At 41.0% G+C, this 23928-nt stretch overlaps 1 protein-coding gene across 1 annotated transcript; it reads left to right on the forward strand.

The window, feature by feature from the left end:
- The first annotated feature begins 586 nt into the window (after positions 1-586).
- On the forward strand, positions 587-23268 carry MARCHF5 (membrane associated ring-CH-type finger 5). The gene is made up of 6 exons (XM_035138452.2): positions 587-714; positions 13227-13429; positions 15727-15857; positions 17843-18026; positions 18455-18621; positions 19504-23268. The coding sequence occupies exons 3-6, from the start codon at positions 15801-15803 to the stop codon at positions 19618-19620; spliced, it is 525 nt and encodes a 174-aa protein (XP_034994343.1). The 5' UTR covers positions 587-714; positions 13227-13429; positions 15727-15800; the 3' UTR covers positions 19621-23268.
- The last annotated feature ends 660 nt before the right edge of the window (positions 23269-23928 follow it).

The following is a 23928-nucleotide window of genomic DNA, read 5'->3' on the forward strand; positions in this document are numbered from 1 at the left end:
AGAAGATAAAAAGTCAAAGTGGCAGCATTCCTTTGGGTATTTTACAGAACATTCTAGAAAGTAGGCCCCAATTGGTTAGGTTTCTTAGTTATACCGTACATCAAATTTGTAACAGTTTCACATAAATTTATAGTCTGGGTGTTTGTCCTTTTTACTCAACATGAATTTGTACTGGTACACAAACAATCATCTTTTACAAAAATGCCTCCAAACTCCAGCACCCTCTTCCCAGGAGAAAAGTCTCCTGAATGGTACTTCTGTTGACTCGGAGATTGAGGTTGAGAAACACAGCCATAATAAAATGATGGTTTCAATTACAGCCACAGCCTCCCCAATAAAAAAATATTGGGAGAAGCCACAAAACTCATGAAAAGCATATTATTAACCAACTTGCAACACATACTCAAAGTGTATTTGCATATTTCTTTTTGTTGAGGTAGGTGACCTTTTTTTGTGGCGGGGGGGGGGGGGAATTGTGTCATCTTTTGGCAAGAAAAGTAGCCATTCTCTATAGTGGTTCTGGCTAGTACAGTGAAGAGCTGGGTTGAAACCCCTCAGCTGGGAAACTCACTTGGTGACCATGGGCCAGTCACCCCCCTCTCAGCCTAACCTACCTCATAGGGGAGTTGGGAGGGTAAAAGTGTGGGGCAGGGAGCTGGAAGGACCATTTGCGCGACTGAAAAGCCTCTTGGAGGAAAGGCGAAGTAGATGAAGGTAACAAACAAGTACATGAAGTTCTTTAAGCGAGCACAGTCAGTCAAGGAGTCACAGCCCAGCCACCCCTTTGCCCCAAAAGGACGTCTGTGACGAGGGGGGAGGGGAGAGAGTTGCCCCCCCCCCGCTGAATGCCCTGGGACAAAGGAGGCGCACCTGTGCCAGTGGGGAAGGCAAGGCAAAGGGGACCGAAGGAGCTTCAATGTGATGATGTAACCGAAAAATACCTCTCCCCACCCCACCTCACCCCACCACCGTCTCCGCATAGGGAGCGGGGGAAATGAAAGTTGTGGAAACAGACTCGCCCATCTCTCTCTGTTTCCTGCTCCCCAAGGAAGGGAGGGAGGGTGAGTGGGTAGCAAGGAGCAAGAATTGACAGCGTCGAGGTGTGTGCTGACCTTTCCCTCAGCGAGCGTAGCCATCTCGCCGCTCCCCCAGCCGAAGGCAAAACCCCAACCCCGGCCGGCCCGCGCTCTCACGCAGCGGCGGCGGCGGGCGAGGAGGAGCAGGGCAACGAGCAACTGTCGCGAGCGAGCGCGCCGTTAGAAGAAGGAGAAGAAGGCGGCGGCAGGGGCGAGGGGGTTGGGAGGGGGAGGGAAAGGGGAATTTAAATCCCCCCTCAGGGCCGGCGAAGAGCGGGAACTACATCTCCCATGGTGCCTTGGGCGCGCTCTGCGGTATCTCAGCTCGGAGTGGGCGAGAAGGGAACCAGGCGCAGCGGCAGTTCCTCTGTGAGGTAAGAGGGCCTCGCGCGTGCGCAGTTGCCCTCGCTCCTCCCCGCCCCCTCGCTCGCTCCGAGGTTGCGGCTCTGTTGTGGCTCTCGCTCTCCTTGCCCCCCCCCCCCCTTACCGGCCTAGGTCGTCAAAGCGGCCCGTCGCCGCTTGTCGCCGCTTGTAAGGAGAGCCTCCTCCTGCTGCTGCTTCCTCCTCCTCCTCCTCGGCGGCAGGCTCTGGGCCTTGCTTCCCCAGGCCGGCTCCTGGCGCCTGTCGTAGCCGAGCCCCCGGGCTCCCCGCACCCGGAGAGGATGTCGGAGCAGACGGGCTTGCTGTTACCGCAGACCATGGACAGGTACGGGGAAAGAAGGGGAGCTGCGGGAGGTAAGGCGGGCCCGTTTCCAAGTGCGACTCGAGGGAATTATTTTGGAGCAGGAACCGGGCCGAAGGGAAAGCACGCGTGGAGGCACCGCACCATCCTGGACCGCGACGGCCTATATGCGTGCAGAAAGTCACTGGTGGAATTTGAGGGTAGGCCTGAGCGGATGTGGAAACAGGGGCTCAAAAAGAAACGGAGGGCTGTTTGTGTCTTTTGGGGGGGCGGGGGTGGAGAGTTGCTGTTGTGTCTGAGGCCTTGGGCCTAAATAACACACACACACACACACACACACACACACCGTTTGCTGTCAAATGTCTTCCAGTAGAAATTGTTGCTACGTTCACCTTGCAGTAATCTTAAAAGTCCTAGCCCCTACAGTGCTGTTAAAAACATCTATGTCAACACCTACAACTCCTATTTTAGTAGCTTACAGATCTTGCATATAAAACAATGAGTTGTGATCATGGATGTTTCCACCACATGGAGCAACCTTGTGCTCATACTACCACTGTTCAAGTAACCTTTTCTATGTCTTTGTCACTATCCTTCAGCACTGACTACTTCAGAGTCCCCAGGCCCTCATTCCAAAAGAGTTTGAATTCTGTGGTCCAGAAGGACAGGAGTGCTACTGTTCTGGCTTCGTGGTTGCAGGGAAGAAGCAGAGAATAAAGATTAAGTTAGAAACCTAGTATGTGGAGCGTTGGGACAACTTTTCAAAGGATTCTTGTAGAGCTGAGATACAGCTATCTGACTGTGGGTTGCTGTACGATCTTTTCATTCCATATTGTATACTGCTACAGTGATCACTGTAGTTGGTCTTTAATGTGCTACAGCTACTGGAAGGAATTTTTTTATTTTGTTTCAACTATGTCAGACCAACACGGCTACCTACCTGTAACTAGCACTGTAGTTCCAGTTTTTGTTGGCTTACCTTTTATCTACAGTAATAACATGTAAGAGGTGGGTCCTGTTAGTAATTCTATATAAACTATACAGTGATACCTCTAGTTACGTTCCCTGCGGGTTGCGTACATCACTGGTTACGAACTCGCCGATCCCGGAAGTGCCGGAAGGGGTTCTGCATCCGCAGAAGCGCCAAATCGCGTGGTGAGCATGCACAGATTCGATGCTTCAGGTTCCATACTGCTCTGGATGCAAATGGGGCTCCGGAACAGATCCCGTTCTCATCCAGAGGTACCACTGTATTGCTTTTCTGTTGTGGCGGGTGGCATGATATGGAAATAACCCAGACTTAGCCTGTGCTTTTTTCCACCTAGTGACAGAAGGGAAATTCCCATATCTTTGAGAACAGCCCTATTGACTTGAGTAAGGCAAAATGGTTACATTAGTCATTTGAGGAACCATAGTCTCATTTAATTGCATTCCAATAATACAGGCAACAATGAATTTATGTGTGTCCAACTGATGCACGGCCATGATAGGGCATTGCAGCAACCTGGAAGTGGCTGGAAAGGAGGCAGGAGCGAAGCAGGCATATGTATGCTCCGGCGTCGCATGTGATGACCTAGAATGCAACTCCCACACAAATCAGGTGTTGCCTGTATTGTACTGTAGTTACTGGATATAAGGGATTGATACTGGGTGTTGATATGGGCTGTTGGAGGAGGGGTAGTACCTCTGGTGGGGGACACATCATGCTGTCTGGGGTGGTTCGTCCACCTTTGGTTCCCATCCTGCACTCAGCTCTCACCTGTGGTTCTTATAAGCTGTCAGCTTGCAGCAGTGGCCACACCTCAGGAAATGGCTTCAACTGACTGGCTAAAACAGCTGAGGGTAGCCAGTGGGTCTCAAACCCTCAGTGTGTTAAAGACTTCCCCTGCATGTGAAGGCAGGTGTTGGTGGATTGAGTGGATGAGACCAATAGTGGATCCAACTGTCAAGAAAGTGGTTTCTGTACATGCTGTAGTGGGAGGTGAGGGGCAGATGGCTCATCAACCTGGTAAGGTAGGCCATTAAGGAAAAGGAAAATCTGATCCAAACCTATGTTGCCTTGCAGTTATACTCTTCCGTAAGAAAGGCTTTGGGAGTAAACCCTGAGGAAAAATCTGTACCCGCTGCCTTGTGGGACGTCTTTGAAGGATGAAAAGGCCAAGGAGTGGAGTGGAATGGAGTCCGGAATGGAGTCCCTAAGACAGTTAGATGGCGTCTTGTACGCATCCTTCCAGCAACTCCTGCATCCAAGCTGATACCAAATGTATTGCTCTGTTTTCCTTTGGACCACATCAGCAAGGCTAAGACCTCCAGGTCCAGGACCTCCATACACACTGCCCAGGCTTTTGCCCCAGAGAGGTCACTTAGGTGCTGCTAACACGGCAAAAACCATGCAGAAGGCTGCAGTTACAAGTTACTGGTTTCTGCAGCCATAACAGGCACTGTGATTCTCCAGTGGTTTGACTTCACTGGAAGTGCCACACTTCTTAACAACAACAGAAGAGGTGCTGGTACTGCGTACCCTTGAGTACCCCCTGGGGAAAGCACTGCAGTGTAGTTGGTCTTCATTTATCGTATTTAGAAATGAGTCTTTCTTGGTGAATACAGGGGAATCACTCTCTTTTGGAAAGTTGTTGCCTTGCCTATCTTTGTGGTAGGAATGCCTTTTTAAAATGAATGTTGGGAGTTAGTAAGCCAACTTACATTACATGCAGCAAACTATCCTAATTTACCTGATATATGTAACCTGATAAGGGATGCGGGTGGCGCTGTGGTCTAAACCTTTGAGCCTCTTATTGGGCTTGCCGATCGGAAGGTCAGCAGTTTGAATCTGTGCAATGGTGTGAGCTTCCATTGTTCTGTCCCAGCTTCTGCCAACCTAGTAGTTTTAAAGCATACCAGTGCAAGTAGATAAATAGGTACTGCTGTGGCGGGAAGGTGAAAGGCGTTTTCGTGTGCTCTGGCACTCATCATGGTTCTCTGTGCACCAGCAGCAGTTTAGTCATGCTGGCCACATGACCTGGAAAGGTGCCTGTGGACAAAAGTTGTATCTCCATAGTTCAGATGGGACACTGCTGCTGAGAGAGAGAGTGGCTTGTCCAAGGCTACTTATGCCACAGTTCTATACACAGATGTAGAATGCCCCATTGAATGCAATGGATGATGACTGAACCAAAGTTCAGGAGTTATGCTTTGCCAGCAAATTCTAACATCTATCTCTTCTGCAGCTCTTCATCTTTTATTGACTTCTCTAATGTGGAAATAGTGACATAGAGAAAAACTGAGGAGAAGATCTCCAACCTGGTTCTTCCCCCTGCCCCATACAAAGTGTTATACTACAACCCATATCATCCCCTCACTGTTGGCTATGCTCAAATTGTAGACCCCTAAATTTCTGGAGGACACCAGGTTGGGGAAACCTGCCTTAGGTTACTTCTCTCCCCCTGGTTCAGATGTTTGCGTATGTCTGTTTCCTAGTGGAAGTGCAGGCATTCAACAGCCCTACCATCATGTTTATAATGTACCATGGATACCTACACATATAGATGCACAATAACATTGTTTTCTTCAAAATGGGAGTGACAGTGTTTTTTCATTAAAAGAAAACAAGATTTGCCATTCAATAGGGAATAAGTATTGATTAGCTAAGCATTCTGCACACACTCCCCTGGGAGTAAGCTTGGTGGATTTTTAGGAGAATTGCTTCTAAATAGACATTCATCTGTAAGTGTTGGCAGAAGTTGTGTATTTGAAAATTATTATACAATGGAAAAGGGGCAATGATCACTCACATTAAAAATCAGTGGTGGTGTGCTATTTGCTGCTACTAGCTGCAGGGGTAATTAATGTCATAAGGATATACTAATTCTTCTCATATTATTGTATTATAGTAAATGAAATTGGGGATAAATGTTTTTTGTTATAAAAATATATCTTAATAAATATTTTAAAGTATAAGGCATAAATACTAACTTTATCTTATATGCTGTTATGTTGATTTTACTGTTCTTTTTCCAGAAAAAGTAGTTCTCATTTTAAAAATTAATTTGGAGGCATTTTTTTTGTTCTCTATATGCTAATTTAAACAACAATCTGTGCGCTCAATAAAGAAAGGGATTTTTATGCACAATTGCAGTTACTAGAAGTAGTTTCTATATGTGGAAACAGAAAATTTAATTATTGGGAGTAGCAGTTCTGCAGTTGCTAGAATTAACTGCCACCCACGGAAGGAGAAAATAAATACCCTAAGCCTTTTACACAATCAGCAAAACAAAAAAGGTATTTCAACCAGTAGTATTTGAATTATTTGTCTACATGTTCACAAAGAGGAAGTTCTGCTTCCTAGTGGCAGAATTATTTAAGAGCAAAAAAGGCACTTTCTACTTCCTCCTTCCACTCACAAGATGAGTGAACCTGATAGTTGGTGCACACAGATGAAGAGTAGCTGATTAGTGAAGTCGTGTTAGTACCAGTGACAAGGCATAAAATTCTAGCCCAGTGGTGCAATATGATAATGAAACATTCTAGAGTCTTTAAATAGTGTCAAGATTAAGTGCTTAACAGTGCAATCCTATACACACCTACCTTTTGTTTACATAAGACCTTTTGTAATTCCACTAAAGGCAAACATTCATTACTATAGTTCAGTCTAATCAAGAATAACTTGTTTGGAATATCTTCATACAGATCTTGTGAAATTTGTCCAGTAATAACCCTACCTTGGTTTCCTAAGAAGCTTCTAGTTCTTCCCCTTTACTGACCAGTTCTGTATCTAATTAAAACAACTTGACGTTTGGCGTGTCAAACTGCAGAAGTCAGGCAAATAGGTCAGTACTGTAATCTCACAGAAAATAGAAAACATTGAGAGTTTAGAACAACATTAATTTTCCAAAGGGACGCATGTGGCGCTGTAGTCTAAACCACTGAGCCTAGGGCTTGCCGATCGGAAAGTCAGCGGTTCAAATTCTATGGGGTGGATATGGGGTGATGGGGTGAGCTTCCGTTGCTCAGTCCCAGCTCCTGCCAACCTAGCAGTTCGAAAGCACATCAAAGTGCAAGTAGATAAATAGGTAAACGGTGGGAAGGTAAACGGCGTTTCTGTGCGCTGCTCTGGTTTCGCCAGAAGCGGCTTAGTCATGTTGGCCACATGACCCAGAAAAAATGTCTGCGGACAAACATCGGCTCCCTTGGCCAGTAGAGCGAGATGAGCGCCACAACCCCAGAGTCGTTCATGACTGGACTTAACTGTCAGGGGTCCTTTACCTTTACCTTTTAATTTTCAAAAGCAAATGATGTATCCAGCAAAATAATAATAATGATGATGATTTATTTATACCCCGCCCATCTGGCTGGATTTCCCCAGCCACTCTGGGCGGCTTTCAACAGAAGTATTAAAATACAATAATTTATTCAACATGAGTTATACTAGTAGAAGGACTTTTAACTATAGAACAGAACTCCCCCCCTCTTTCTCTGTGCACCCTCTAAATCTGTTCTGGAGATTTCCTCAACCATTTGGAGCACATTTCTGGGGTCCATGGGGGAGAGTCGAGGGCAGGAAAGTTCCACTGCTCAGCTAAAATTCCTTATGCTAGAAGAAATGTAGGATGCCACTCATTCTGTATAAAAAAGATTGAGCTTTTTTTTTTTGCTGTACATTCTGTGCAACAGAATGGTCAATATTTTATAAGTAGGATTATGTGTCTTCTGAAAAGGCTCAGGGAAGAATTCAGCGTTGTGCTAAGCAGAACACTCCATCAGAGCAAGCAATTCTGGAACAATTTGCCCTCTCCTTCCCGCCTAATGTGCTGTTCCAGGATTTCCTCCATACCAGGGGGAGGAGATGGGGGAAAGCCGTATTGTGCTAGCAGATGTCCTTGTGTGGGCTTCCCCTGGCAGGACTAGTTAGATGAATCTATTCTTCCTGCACCATCCATGTAAAATTAAGTTGCTCACACTGTTTTAACTCCCCAGATTGCTTTTAAGATAAACTTTGTAGTAGATTAATACAGAAATTAAGAAAAGGGAGGTATGAGTATCTATCTTCTTGATGTTTTGTCCACAGAGCCTCACTTACAGGGTCATAAATATTGAAATTAGTTGCTATGTGCACAACAGCTGGAATGTGGTGTAATCTAGTAGTGCTTGAAAGTAATAGCCAGCTCTCTGGCACAGAGCAAATGGAGCCACACCTATATTGGAAAACAGGCTCTTCCCTCACATACCGGTACTTAAATACATTCTACTTGAACTGGCACGGAACCTGACGGTTGGCATTTAAAATCAAAAGGTGGCAGAGCGGCTTTTAAACTGATTGTGGGGGGGGGAAACTGACAGGAACAAAACAGGGTCTGGTTCAGAAGAAGTGTTCCACTCCCCACCAGGTGAAGAAAAAAATGATTTAAATAGGGAAGGTGTAGAACTAAGCATTAAGAGGGCAGGGGGCACATGGCTGACATTTGTGACTTGCTAAATGTTGTAGCGTAAAACACACATGCCAAAAGTTACTTGGAGAGAGAGAGCGGCTATATTTGCGTGTTGCTGTCTACTAGACACCTCTGAGCCAAGATGGGCAAACTGGAGTGTTTGGTCTTAAAGGACAGCATTGATATAGTGGGCATAATGGAAACCTGGTGGAACGGAGAGAACCAGTGGGATATGGTTATTTCTGGATATAAACTCTATAGGAAGGACGTCATGGAGGTGGCATCACTGTACGCCGGGCATAGAGTCCCCAAGCTAGAAATCCCCAAAGGGGCAGAATCCTCCACACAGCTGCTGTGGTTGATGATAAAGGTAAAGGGACCCCTGACCATTAGGTCCAGTCGTGACCGACTCTGGGGTTGCGCGCTCATCTCGCATTATTGGCCGAGGGAGCCGGCATATAGCTTCCAGGTCATGTGGCCAGCATGACAAAGCCGCTTCTGGCAAACCAGAGCAGCACATGGAAACGCCGTTTACCTTCCCGCTGTAGCGGTTCCTATTTATCTACTTGCATTTTGACGTGCTTTCGAACTGCTGGGTTGGCAGGAGCTGGGACCAAGCAACGGGAGCTCACCCCGTCACAGGGATTCGAACCACCGACCTGATCAGCAAGCCCTAGGCTCAGTGGTTTAACCACAGCGCCACCTGGGTCCCTCGTGGTTGATGATACCTGGCCCCAAAAGTGGGCTTACTATCTTGCCACTGATCAAAATGTGAAGATGATATTGAGATGGAGAATGAAATCAAGGAAGCGTTCAAAAGAAGAAAGTGCTGTAGTAATGAGTAACTTCGACATATACCGTATGTAAGTGGACAATTACCAAGGAAGTCCAACACAATCACATTTGACTTTAAAAGAGGGAACTTCCTGTAGCCAGCAGGTTGGCCACTGTGAGAATAGGATGCTAAGCTAGATGTGCTGCTCAAAATTAACAGCAGTGTCATTTTTTTGGAACTTGAAATCCAGGATGCAAACATCCTCTCTCATGATGTTAGAACTTGTGGATCTCTGGTGAAGTTGAATGCTAATAGTAGCTAGAATAAAGAGATAATTATTTTCAAGACTGAAATAATAAGTCTGTTCTGAAATGCTTAAAGTAAAAAAGAGTTGGGGAAAGTATACTATTGCTAATTCATTTGGTTTTATAGAGATAGTAGAGTTTTCAGAAACTATGTTTTGTTTGACCTAGCTAGCTGTTTCTATTTTAGGTTGCAGTCTGAGTAGCGACCTGATTCTGTACTAAGACCAGGGTAATGTTTTATTCAATACAAGAAAATGGAAAATCTGGCAAGAACTGAGATCCTTGTGTCAATGGTTTTATTTAGCTCTTTCTGCTGCAGCTACTGTCAATAGCAAGATAAAGCTGATGACAGAAAACAAGGGATTTACTATTCATTATTCATAACTTGCTAAAGGCTTAAGAATATAAAGGATATCATGTGATTCTTTTTGTAGGCCATCCATTGTTTAAAATATAGCTGTTGAGCAATAAATTGGATGAAACTTCTCGTTTAAAAAATGTATGTGACATTGATCCATTGCTGTATCAAAATGAATTTGATAGTCTTAATGATATATATTATATTTCAAGCATATAACCTAGTATTAAACATGTTTTAATACTTCAGGGTATAGCCTTTAATAACTAATTCAAGGGTGTTATTTTGCAAGATTGTAAAGTCATTTTTTCCTGTCATCCAAATGAACTTTAGACCTCTTGGGGTGTCAGGTTGCCCCAAGGCATGTCACAACTTTATCTGTGTGGCCCAGTTTTGCACTCATTAACAGTTCAGAGGTAGCCATCATACATTGTAACTTGAGCAAGCTATGAAATATGTCATGTACAGTCGTACCTCGGGTTACGACCACCTCGGTTTGCGAACAGTTCGGGTTACGAACTGCGCAAACCCGGAAGTGTTTTCGCTGCGCGTGCGTGCGCAGAAGCGGCGCGCGCACAATCGCGCGATATGCGCAAAGCGCGAAAATCGTGCTTTGCGCATGCGCAAAATGGCGGCGCCCATCGCGTTCGGGTTACGAACTATTCGGGTTACGAACTGCGATCCGGAACGGATCACGTTCGTAACCCGAGGTATTACTGTATGTGTCTTCTAGGTAAAAGAGTTGATACTGTATTCCAGTCTGATTTTTTTTTTGTTCCAAAGACTCCTCAAATTTCAGTGAGGATGTCTAGTAGTTTCTGCATTTGCAACTTTATTTCTGTTTTGCTTTTTGATGTGTGTGTGTGTGTGTGTGTGTGTGTGTGTGTGTGTGTGTCTGTGTGTCTGTGTGTAGAAATTCCAGTTCTTCTGTAATAGTGAGAAGAAAGATTGAATTGTTCAACTTATTTCCCGTATTCCTTTTTTCAAAGCTCAGATAAATGCTTTTCTATTGCCATGTAGTTCCAGCATCTTAGCACTGTCTCATCATTGCTTTTTGGGGGGAGAGGGTTCCCTAAATAATGGAAAGTTGAAAGTAAGCAGGGAATACAGTTTGTTAGATGTGAATACAAAAGACACACACACACACACAAGAAATAGTAGACAGAGCTGTAGTGAAATAAAGGTACAGTAGTAATGATAATAATAGCTAAGATTGGGTATATAAGATAGAATACACCATAGAAAGAGTATATGTTAATTTTTGTTAGGGGACTTTCCCAAGATAATTTGTTGATTGCCAAGTCTGAAGCTATTGAGCATGGGTAGGCAAACTAAGGCCCAGGGGCTGAATCCAGCCCAATTGCCTTCTAAATCTGGCCTGCGGACGGTCCAGGAATCAGCATGTTTTTACATGAGTAGAATGTGTCTTTTTATTTAAAATGCACCTCTGGGTTATTTGTGGGGCCTGCCTGGTGTTTTTAGATGAGTAAAATGTGTGCTTTTATTTAAAATGCATCTCTGAGTTATTTTGTGGGCATAGGAATTCCCCAAAAAAATATAGTCTGGCCCCCCACGAAGTCTGAGGGACAGTGGACCGGCCCCCTGCTGAAAAAGTTTGCTGACCCCTGCTATTGAGGGCAGGGTGGTAGTAATTAAGTTCCTTGTGTATAAATCCTTCATGAATTTATAAAATTCCTAAAAGTGGCATCAGCTGGTGCTGCTTACTTTAAAATATTTAACTCTTTATTTGAATAAACTCTGGAAATCCTGTGCCAAACGGTTTATATCAATGGTAAATAATGCTTGTGCAGGGGTGTCCCATCAAATCTTGTTGGTTTGCCTCCATTATTCTGAGCCTGGTGGCAGGCACCAAAGTGGTTCAGAACAGTAAGCAGGAATGCAGACCTATTTTTTATGCTGTAGTTTGAGCTGAAGAAGCAAAGGCCTTATAACCATGTTTCTCCGAAAATAAGCCATACCCCCGAAAATAAGCCATAGTGATAGGCAGTTTATCCTTGTAGGTTAAACTGTACCATATGTAATAAAAAAATAAGACATCCCCTGAAAATAAGCCACCGTTGTTTTTTGGGGGGGGGAAATAAATATAAGACGGTGTCTTATTTTTGGAGAAACACGGTACCACAAGCAGACGTCTGAGGTTCATTGGAAATGTATTTGTTTGCAGGAAAATGTGTTTAATTGTTATAGCACCCAATTGGTATGCATGCTGCTTCAGAAAATAGATGAATTTCAAGATGAAGTATTTGATTTAAATCGGTCCACCCTGCCTTCAATTTAAGATTCAATTTTGATTATCTTCCTTGTAAATTGTCTACTGTTGTTTTTGCTCCTGTCCTGATACAACTATTTGTGTATCTTTCCTGGATGAGGCTGGGTTTTTTTCTGTTTGCATTTCTCAGATGCCCTGAGAATGCAAATTAGCCATTGAAAGGCAGGCTAAGCATTTTGGAAATGAGAAATACAATTATTTTCTGCCCTATCATGTGATTATAAATATGGAATGGATTAAAATAGTTTACATAAATAAGCATTTATTCATTTCTATGCAGGATTTTTTGAACACAATCAGCCAGAAATGTTTCCTGTGCAAATGTGGGAAAGTTGTAATTAACTGTACAGTTTCTTTGTGGATTTACTTACCGTCCTATTCTGAATTCTAGATCATTCTACTCTTCCGGAATAACATTTAATAGTTGTAGTTCTTAGAAATTTGTGTATTTATTTATTTGCTGTATTTATTATATACTGCCCAATAACTATATTCTTGACGGAAGTAAGAAAGAAATGAAGTGAATGAAGGTAGAATTCTGCTTAGTTGCAGTGCCATAGCAATGTAGATTTGACATGATAAGAATAATGGAATTTTTTTTCTCTCTCTCCATATTGGAAAAGGAAATGTATGTCTCTTTTGCTGTGCATTTTCTGTATAGCGCTGTGATTACGATTGATTGTGGAAAGCAAAGGGCTCTACAGACTTAGATATATTTATAATGCAATCACTCAGTTATCTGAACAGGAGGGGAAAGATAAATTGCAAGAGGGCAATTTTCCCTTCGCTAGATTACTGTCAAACACATTTATAACTAAAAATAAAATAATCAATCTACAAGAGAATTAAGTGCATTTCCTTCCTTAATTTTACAATCACATTTTTCTTTATTTGTAAGTGTTGCCAGGATGTAAACATTCCCTATTCAGGAAAGACCAAAATATCAATATTATATGTAGAATAATTTGTTCATTTGTTGGAATACATTAACTTAATGAATAAAGCAAAAAATTGCAAATGGACCTCAATTACTTCAGAAACGAATGATGCAAAATATGATTTTAAGAAATGGCATTAGGATTAAGCACACACACACACACACACACACACACACACACACACACATATATATATATATATATATATATATATATATATATATATATATAATCTAGCTATAAGACTATGGTATTGATGAGTTTGAGTTAGTAGCACTGCATTTAAGAAATGCCCTTTCTAGGTAAACAAATTAGCAATAAAATGGTTGGGGAGATTTCTAACGCTTTCTGATGTGTCACTTGTGCTTAACTTTCAGGAGTTGTTGGGTGTGTTTTGCAACTGATGAGGATGACAGAACAGCAGAGTGGGTGAGACCATGCAGGTGTAGAGGCTCTACGAAATGGGTTCATCAAACTTGTCTACAGCGCTGGGTGGATGAAAAACAGAGAGGGAACAGTACAGCTCGTGTTGCCTGTCCTCAGTGCAATGCAGAATACTTAATAGTCTTTCCAAAACTAGGTAAGATGCGCATGTGAAATTTCCATGAAGAGTGGGTTGCGGGGCTTTAATGACAATTACGAACCAGTGTATTACCCAAAATGTTATTTTTATTTCAAACGATACCTATAATAAAGGGGACAGAACAATACAGAGAATGGCAAAAAGTTTTGCAGAGATTTGTCTGGCGGGGGAAGAAACCAATAATAAAATATAAAATTCTAGTGGATAGAAAGGAAAGAGGTGGATTCTCCATGCCAGACTTGAGGATATATTATGAGGCGTCCTGTCTCTGTTGGTTAAAAGAATGGATAACATTGGGAAATACAGACTTATCAGATTTGGAAGGATACGACAACAGGTTTGGTTGGCATGCATATCTTTGGTATGACAAAAAAAGAGTTCACAAAGGTTTTACAAATCATGTGATAAGGAGGTCTTTATATGAGGTGTGGGAAATAAATAAATCGCTGTTAGAAACGTAAGACCCCATGGTGGATTTCACCAGTGGAGGTGTTGACAGTTAAAAAGATAAATATGGAAGGGAGGAGGGCCACATACGAGGAGATACTGAGGAAATCAGAAAAGGGATGGAAGCTGAAACCTTATGATGAAATTAAAGAATGTTTGACTGGATGGTTGCAATATCACCAAGTAAATGATGTGTTCATAAATGATTAAAAAAATAGGCTTTGAAGATAAAAGGTCCAAATTTCAAATAGATTTGTTGGAAGGCAGAACAAAATTGTTGTCAAAAATGTATGATTTGTTGTTAGAATGGTATACGAAAGATGAATTGACAAAAGATGTGATGATAAAATGGGCAAAAGATTTTGGGTATAATATTGAATATGACGCGTGGTTGAAATTGTGGAACCAAACTTTGAAATTTACCGCATGTACTGCCCTGAAAGAGAATGTTTTGAAGATGATGTATAGATGGTATTTAACACCAGTAAAATTGGCTAAGATGTTTAGGATGAGTAGCAAAACATGCTGGAAATGTAAAGAGAAGGATGGTGAATTGTTTCATATGTGGTGGACATGCAAAAAAATCAAAAGATTTTGGGAAATGATATATAACGAACTGAAAAAGATTTTTAAATACACCTTTCCCAAAAAACCGGAAGCTTTTTTATTAGGACTTGTAGGACAGGAGATACTGAAAGGAGATCAAGTATTATTTATGTATGCAACAACCGCAGCTAGGACTTTGTTAGCCCAAAAATGGAAAACCCAGGAGTTACCGACGATTGAAGAGTGGCAGACGAAAATGATGGACTATGCGGAATTAGCAAGACTGACTAGCAGGATCCGAAACCAGGGAGAGTCAAGGTTCCAAAAGGATTGGAGCAAATTTGTGGACTATATGGAGAAGAACTGTAGAAGTTTAAAGACACTTGCAGGATAAATAAAATAAATAAATCCTACGAATTGATTTTAGGTAAAAGGAATAAAGGAACTATGAGATAGGAATGGATAAGAAAACCGATTGGGGGGAAGGAGGGAAGTCAAAGCTCGGCAGAGCAAAGAAAACTGTAATAATTGATAAGATGTTAAGAAGAAAATGTTTGTGTTTATTATGTGTTGTTGTGTTTGTGGTTGTATGTTTTGTTTTTGTTTAAATGTGTTTAATTGGAAATTTTAATAAATTGTCTTTAAAAAAAAAGTGGGTTGCGGGGAGCACACAACTGGAATATTATTACATTACCGCCATTACTACTAATATTAACCAGGGGTTCCATCCCTGCTCGCTTGGCTCGACAACCCCCTCACCCTCCCTTGGCAACTCTGCATCTTTTACACCTCACCCCTAACCCTCACAGCTCCTTCCACCCACATGCTGCCCACCTGTCAATCACCTTATGCCATATTGCTGCCCCAATTGTCGGGATTTCAAAGTGGACCACAGGGATTTAAAACCACACCTTGTAAACATCCTCATGATGCCTTTCAAGCCTCAGTGGGGGCTTGAAGGAGATGTGCGGGGCTGGGTGCGAACTCCCACCTGCCTATAAGCAATGCAAACTGTAGAGGGTGGTGACATTTTACATTCTTATGTGAAAAGGAAGGTATCATCATCATCATTTGCCTTATGCGCAATTGTCTCAAGGTGATGGACAGTGGGATGCAAGGGACAGTGTAACATTCGGGGTTGGATTTTGTTCTATTATTATCCTGCCCTGAGATTCTTAAAGCAGCTCATAGCATCTAATAATAAAAGACAGTGATAGAGTTAATAGAGAGTAGTATCATGCTATATACTCTTTTGATTCATCATCTCTGCTACAAAACTTTATTTCTCCTTTATGTTATAGGTCCAGTTGTTTATGTCTTGGACCTGGCAGATCGCCTTATCTCAAAAGCCTGTCCGTTTGCTGCAGCTGGAATAATGGTGGGCTCTATCTACTGGACAGCTGTCACTTATGGAGCTGTAACAGTGATGCAGGTTCAGATGCACTTTCTAAATGTTACATTATTTTAATCAAGCTGGAAACTTCTAGACAGTTGCAAAGAAGTTTTTTTTTTTGTAAGGAAGAAAATTCAGTGGGAGGATTGGAAAACACAGTTTACAAGAGCCTGACTCCATATTCTTCTTTCCTTACCCATGTGGTGGTTTTTCCTTACCCGCCTTGCTATTTCATGTAACTCTGTGCTTATAGATTGACAAATCCCATCTAACAGGCACAGCTGTTTTCAGCTCCTCCCTCTACACACACAAGCATTTGTTTGAATAAATTTCATCATAAATATCCTGCAAAGCCTCACATCGGTCCATTTCTGACTGTGTATATCTCTGCATATGCCCACATGCCCTCGTGCTTTTCTATTCATTAACAAGCTCTGCAAAATTATATGGGAGTCACTGCTGCTATTTGAATGAGAAACAGATTGCTTGATAATTCCTATTCTACCTACGATCTGAGATTTTTCTCTTGCTTTTCTCATGCTCAACATGATTCTCTCACTGCTTATTGCTCACCTTTCCCACTTTTTTGGGGAGGAGGTCAGGGAAAGGAAGCAGTCATTGTTTTACCATGAAGCTTATTGGATGACCTTGGGCCAGTTATTCTTGCTTGGGCTAGCCTTCCCCCTGTTGTGATGATAAAATGCTTGTGTATTCTGTTCTTAGAGGAAAGCTGGGAAACAAATGAAATAAATACCTAGCTGAGAGCAAAGGGAGTATGCTCAGAGCAAGCCCTCAGCCTGGATATAGACTTCCTATATAGTTTCAATGAACAGGTTTGTTCTCAGCCTCTTCCCAATTTTTCATCTTTTCTGTCTAGAGGAATACTTGGAGGAAAGATACAAGGCAGGACTCATTTCTCATGTGCTCCTGCCTTTGAGTATAGATATGGAGTCACTTGCAGTACCTTCACTATCCATCTGTTCACTTTATATATAGTACTTGAAGCAGGCTTTTGACAACTGCACAGATGTGCTCAATATACTACTGCTGTCATAACAGTTTATAGATTGTGGTTATTTATAGCACAACTGTGGATTGAAAAATATCGGATATTTTAAAAAGTTAGCTTTACTCGTGGATTCTGTTCTTGATACATGGTTCTAGGAACATCATTCTTGTGTAGCATATATATATATCAAACATTTATTTTGAAGTTTTTTGTGGAGTAGCGCTCTTTCTTGACCGCAACACTTCTTGTGACTCATATCAAGATGCTTTTGGACATATATAGCGGAATTAATACCGAAAACAGCTACTCAAAAATACTTCCTTGTTTCAGGTCTAGTCCATTTCAGATATGTATCTATATCTTTTTTAAATGGTTTGTCAGGTTTCAGTTACAAGATTGTTTTCTGTGCTGCCAAACTCATATGCAATAATTACGTATACTCAGAAACAGGATTATTTGACTTGATACTGCACCATCAGTTCTAAATGGATATCTAGCCTAAGAGAGACAAACAGTTGCCTAATTGTATGAGTTGCTCACCAGCCCAGAAGGTCTGGCACTCTAATCTCTGTGTGCAAGAGAAGCTAATCACTACTATAAGTGTACAGGGCAGTGGCATGTAGGTTCTCTGGATGGTGGTTCAAATTAGGTTCTATAGTTGTGGCTCCTGAAGTCGACCCATAGTTTTAGGTTTCCATTGAGGTATCTAAGGGCAAAAACGTCTGCCTCATTAACAAAATGGCTTAGTATAAATTATTTTCCTTTGGTATAAAAATTGAAGTAGAATCATGTCTTGATACATGCTGCTTGAATTGTAAGTGCTTTTCTCTCTTACAAGTTTTAAAGAGTCTGAAAATGGTGTCTTATTGGCAGAATGTGCTGCATTAATAACACTAGAAATTAAAATATGTAAGCAGAAGTTTCTTTGAGGATTCAAGCCATTGTAAGGTAGTCACATTACCTAGATTTAGAATGGTGCTGTGCTTAATGTAATAATGTGTTTTTTGTTCATCAGGTTGTGGGTCATAAAGAAGGCCTCGATGTCATGGAAAGAGCTGATCCTTTATTCCTTTTAATTGGACTTCCCACCATCCCAGTTATGCTTATATTGGGAAAGATGATTCGCTGGGAAGACTATGTGCTTAGATTGTGGCGAAAATATTCTAACAAACTACAGATTCTGAACAGCATATTTCCAGGTAATGCTACCAAAATTTGAGTAGAATATCTAGGCTTGGCTGTTTCTGTGAGGAGGGGTGGTAAGATAGATTTTAGTATCTAGAATACAGTACATCTCTTTTTCTCTCGTTGGTGCTAAGTAAAAATATATTCTCCAGCACAATATTTGGTTAGAGGAGTTCCATCTCCCAAATGCAGCTTGCAAGCAGGTATTGCAGTTTAAAGGCTAAAAACAGTGTAATTGTGAGCAGCACTTTCTAATTTGTGGAACTAGAAGTAAATGCCATAAATAATTTTATTAGAATGTGTTGCAGTATATAAGCTTTCTGGCTAGGAGTACTCAAAACCATTAAATCGAAGAGCTAATGGGAAGGGAGAGGTTAAATTTGTAATACAAATCTGGTTTAGTGCACTCTAATTCTTGGTTAGCAATGGCATTTTTCTTTAGGGATTGGATGTCCTGTTCCTCGTATTCCAGCTGAGGCCAACCCTCTGGCAGATCACGTCTCTGCTACTCGCATTCTCTGTGGAGCTCTTGTCTTTCCCACTATTGCTACGATAGTTGGCAAGTTGATGTTCAGCAGTGTTAACTCTAATCTTCAGCGAACAATTTTGGTAAGCCTGTGTAAAGTTTCCTTTATAGAACTAAGATTGGCAGATGTGTAGGAGATTTGGCTTCTCTGCATATTTTCACCTTTGTCGTAGGAGATTTGGCTTCTCTCTGCATATTTTCACATTTGTCGTACTTCTGTTAAATAACATGCTTGATGTGTTTTGTTACATTTACTGTTACATAATATCGGTTAAAATATTCAGGTAGCATTTATATGGCACTTTGGAGTTACAGTAGGTCCTATTGCATAGGGTAGGGGGGTTAGTGATGGTGCTTGGGGTCCAAGGATACTTTCTGGTTGTTCCTTTGGAATGCATCCTTAACATGATGTCACATATAGCGTTAGGTATGGAGCAGGTGGGTGGTGGTTTTTTTTAAGGAAACAGCCTTGTGAGCCAAATTGGGACCCATAAGTAGGCTCACATGCTGGAGGTTCCCCACCCTTGCTCTAGGATTGCATTCACACAATCCTGTGAACCATGGACTGGGCATGAGCTGTGAAGGACTGAACATTCCCTCTTCTTCTTTTTTGTGTCAGTGGCCCCACCCACCTGTTAAAATGGCCCGCAGAGGGTGAGAAAGTTGAGATTCAGCCCTAGAACAAACCATAACCCTCCCCTCCCCATTTAAGTGAATGAAAACTTTCAAAAGAATGCGCAAACTCAGCATAGATATTTTTATACCAGAAACATTAGATTACCCCCATCATGACAGGGAAATGTATGCTTCGGGTTTTAGTACAGAATTGCTCTAATTAGCCGAACTTCAAAGGAAATGGGGCTTGACAACCCTGTGTGTGTGTGTAACCATTTTTAAAAAAATAATAATAATTAGGTGTTAAACATGTTCTGTCAGTTTTGAATAATTGTTCCCTTTTATTTTAGGGCGGAATTGCTTTTGTTGCTATAAAAGGAGCTTTCAAGGTCTATTTCAAACAGCAGCAATATTTGCGACAAGCTCATCGGAAAATTTTAAACTATCCTGAGCAAGAAGGTGCATAAATGACTGTGGGTGTCAGACTTTTACAATCTCATCTGCTATATTCAGCAGCAATGTACCAATACTATTATTTGGCTAAAGGAGCTGAAAATGGAGGATATGTTGCTGTTTTTTGTCGTCGGTCCCCCCCCCCATCCCCCCATAGAATAATAAAATACCTTATTATGGCAGGGCAAATCCTCCTTAGTTGTTGATCCTAAGAATGTGATTTGTTTTCACTGATGTGTTTACTTTGAGGCGGAAGACATCTGAATCATTTTCCTATGGGCAAATGTTGCCTTCTTTCAAAACGGAAGCCAAACAGTTGTGAAGTTAATAAATTATGTGCAAACTGTATTGAATTATATTTTTTTGCTTATTGCAGTAAATGCACAGTACTTTGCTAAATGGGCCAATATAAGAAACTTCTAAAAATATGCATAGTTTATTATTGCCAAGTGGAACTCTGGAATGTCAGTTAATAAGGGTTCCCGTATTCATAGAGGAAGCTAAAGAATAAGCCTCAAATTAGTGATAGCAGAACTCAACTCATTTTCTTGCTAGTTCACATAGTCCATCATAACAGCCCAGATTGTTAGAAGTTTCATTAAATATAGAAAAACCTGTCTGGGTCTGATAACTTGGAACACCAGCAAATTGCTTTTTTATTTTTTTAAAGAATTCAACAGATTGCTGTCTTTTGGCTCTTTCATTGTAATGCAAGTAGCATTATATATAATTAACTCCTGTCTGCCACCAGTAAAATTGAAAAACTGAATTACAATCTATATGTGACTCGTTTCAATATTAGACTGTTGCTTAGTGCCCGTATGCTGTGGAAGCACAACCAAATTGTGGAGTCATCATTCAGGCTAAATCAAGAAGCAAGGGTTCAAAAACAAGCACTGGTAACACACAGCTGTGTTGAGAAGAAAGTATAAATGTTCAGTTGTGAATGTTAAAAGACTATTGATTACACAAGTAAATCCTGCTTTACTGAAGTAAGTTTTCTATTTTCTATTTTTATTTTTTTAAGACTTATCTGGCGCTCACCTTAACTGCATCTCTTTTGAAATATGTTTTCAAAGTGTCCTAGATTTTGGTGGCACCTATAAGTGAATTATTTGGATTGGAGCATAGGTTCCAATCTAGACATGTGTGCAGAAGTCCCATTCCAGTTGATGAGATGGATTTCCTAGTACATGGCAGGATTGAGGTTGATAAGGGAGATATTTAAATTGCACTTTTTCTTAACAGTAGAAATTAGTGTATCAGTGTTTAAATGTTGGGTTCTGTAAAAGTCACATCATCGCGATGTAACAAATGACAGTCATTCTGGGTTTACAAGTCATATTTGCTTTGGCAGGATTAAAGAACCATTGAGTGTCTCTTAAACTCTCAAATTATGTTCAAATTCAAATATCTAATGCATGGAAAATGTAATAAACACATCTTTTTTAAGTACTGGTAAATTGTTGACCAGAAGTGATGCAAATGAAAAAAAGAGTCTTTGTTTGATTGTAATAACGTATGCTAAAGAAATATTATTATTTCCATAGCAAGCTTTACTTTAAATATAAAAATGTAATATTTTAAAAGGTAATAATGACCAGCTAGTATTTCAGCATTGGTACATGTGGAAAAACCTAAAGCATAACAGAATACTTTAGTTTCTTGTTGTAAGTTCTAAAAAACCCCCACTGTAAGTCAATTTGACTTTTGATATCTATATATTTATATATTCAGCAGTATCCTGCAGAATGTTGGCTTTCTATGAGTTTTCAGCACTATAAAACATTTCTTGCAGAAATTCCTGTTGTGAGATGAAGCCTTCTAGGTGATCTTTATATACACCAGCTCTTTGATACCTGCTGGTTTTTAAGCAATCTCTTACAAAACCTAAAAGTACAGATTGGTTGGTCTAAAATTTTGTTCTATGGTAAAATTGCTGAAATTATTGTTTTATCACTACAAATGTACTGTGAAGAATGTGGGATTATATTTTAAATTCAGTAGCGAAAAGCATTACCTTGGTTACTGTGCTGTTGACATGTTTTTAGTAATGCAATTTACGATCACATACTGGATTAGATTGAATAAAGTTTTTTATATTCTTTAGGTGTATGGTGTCAAATATAGTAACATAGATTGCTTTAATCCCTTTAAATGTTTGGGGGAATAAACTATTAAACACTGAACCATATCCATTGCTTAATTTAACAACGAATATATTAGTTTGATTATTTCTACTAGCTTCTTCTTCTTTGGCGATCACTCGTAGCCGAGTAAGATTGTCTTCCATAAACACGGTTTTAACAATGAGTCCATAAGTGACTGTGGAGGCCAATTCTGGATTCGCATGTCCTTCCACAGTAGGGACATTGGTTTCCAGGCAGGAGTTGATCACGGTGTGGATTTGCCAAGCATGCCTTCCTCTTAGCATGTTTCTCACTTGCGTCCTGAGATCGAGTGTCTTCAAAGCACATGACACCTTTGGTAAAGGCTGTTCTCCAACTGGAGCGCTCGCAGGCCAGTGTTTCCCAGTTGTCGGTGTTTATACTACATTTTTTTTAGATATGCCTTGAGACAGTCTTTAAACCTCTTGTTGGCCACCAGCATTACGCTTTCCATTTTTAAGTTCGGAATAGAGTAGTTGCTTTGGAAGACGATCATCAGGCATCCGCACAACATGACCAGTCCAATGAAGTTGGTGTTTCTACTAGCATACATCAACTAGCAACATCAGATTTCATCTCCCATAAAGGCGCTTGCTGTTCATTATCCCAGTTCTACGAGAGCATCTTCACTCTGCCCAGATTTAGTTATGCAGGATTATGTTGTACTGTCGATAATTCCTTTCTCTTTTCCACTGCAGATCCTTGGACCATGCCACCATTTGCTTTGCTTAATTTCATAAAACGGCTGAGCCCACCTTCTCCAACCCCAAATTAGTTAACCTATTGCTTTATGCTAAATGAGCATTGGGAAATGCAAGTTGTGTGGTTCTGGAAGTGATATTTCTATTGCTATGTAGGAGATTGAAAGCCTCAATGTGCGGTTGAGACATTGGTGTTGGAAAGAGGGGTTTGAATTTGTTAGGCACTGGAAAGTGGAATCAAGGATTCAAAGAGCCCCATGATATAGGGAAGCATTGTCACATGCAAATTAATGCTTGGCTGATGTTGTATGCCTACAGCAGCTTCAAAATTGGGTTGGTGGCTATTCTAGAGGGTTTCTTCAGTTTCTGGAGTGGCTTTTCAGGGGTTGCAGTGGGAAGGGGATGTCACAAGGAAGAAGCAAAAGTTCCCATGCACAGACAGAAGATCCACAAGTGCACTGGCCTTGCGCCTATTTGTGCAGTAAACCAGGAAACTTGCGTGCAAGGCAGCTCTGTGTACACAGCAAAATCTCTTTGTCCACAAGGAATTGCTGTGTTGTGCCAACTTCTGTATTACAATTGCAGAGCCTTTGCTAATCCCGGTCTTCTTCCATTTAGATCACCATTAAGAGTGCTCATACCCAAGCTTTACAAATTCCAGCAGATGCATTAGGTGTCTCATCAAAAGATGTGTAAAATCCATGGGGTTCTAGGAGTTTGTTCAGTATTCAAGTAACCTTTGTTTATATAGCAAGGATGGCTCATGTGATCTACACACACACACACACACACACACACACACACACACAAGTGGCAAATACAGAAACTTTACTGATTCATCTGCCCAAGTTGGGGTAGCTTTTTAAGTCACTCTTTTCAATTTAAAAACAAAAAACCCTGAACCATTTCATGCTCCATGAAATCCTCAACAATTGAGGCCAGTTGCCCTTAAAAAAGAGAAAATTTCTGTTTAGCTTGCAAAAATAAGAGATCCTATTTATCCCTATTAAAATTGAATAGGAAAGGCACTACCTATCTCCAGCAACTGATCAAAATCGGGTTCTTTTTGTAAGGAACTACATTTCATTTCTTTATGTAAAAAACCCCCAGCGTTATAAAACATTGCAGGCATCCATTGGATCGCAGGCTAAGCTTAACCTTAGGAGGTTCATTCTTCTCCAGGTTGTCTTTATCTTGACACAGGAGTTAATACTCTCAAATAGCAAACTTGTTAGCACTCATGTTTTATTTGTACTATTTCTTCTTATTAATCTAGTGGGGTTTATTAAACACCTTCCATATTTTACCTAGGCATTTTTTGTTTTCTCTTTGGTTTTCTCCTCCAGAGATTCCTAATGAAGGATGCCTCATTGGAAGGTTGTATCTTTTCCCAGCTGGTTGGTTTGTCTCTAAATGAATAAATAATCAGCCCTACAGTGCTTGAGATTCACAG

Source organism: Zootoca vivipara, chromosome 5 (genome assembly GCF_963506605.1).
Source record: "Zootoca vivipara chromosome 5, rZooViv1.1, whole genome shotgun sequence".
In the NCBI taxonomy this organism is placed as follows: Eukaryota; Metazoa; Chordata; class Lepidosauria; order Squamata; family Lacertidae; genus Zootoca; species Zootoca vivipara.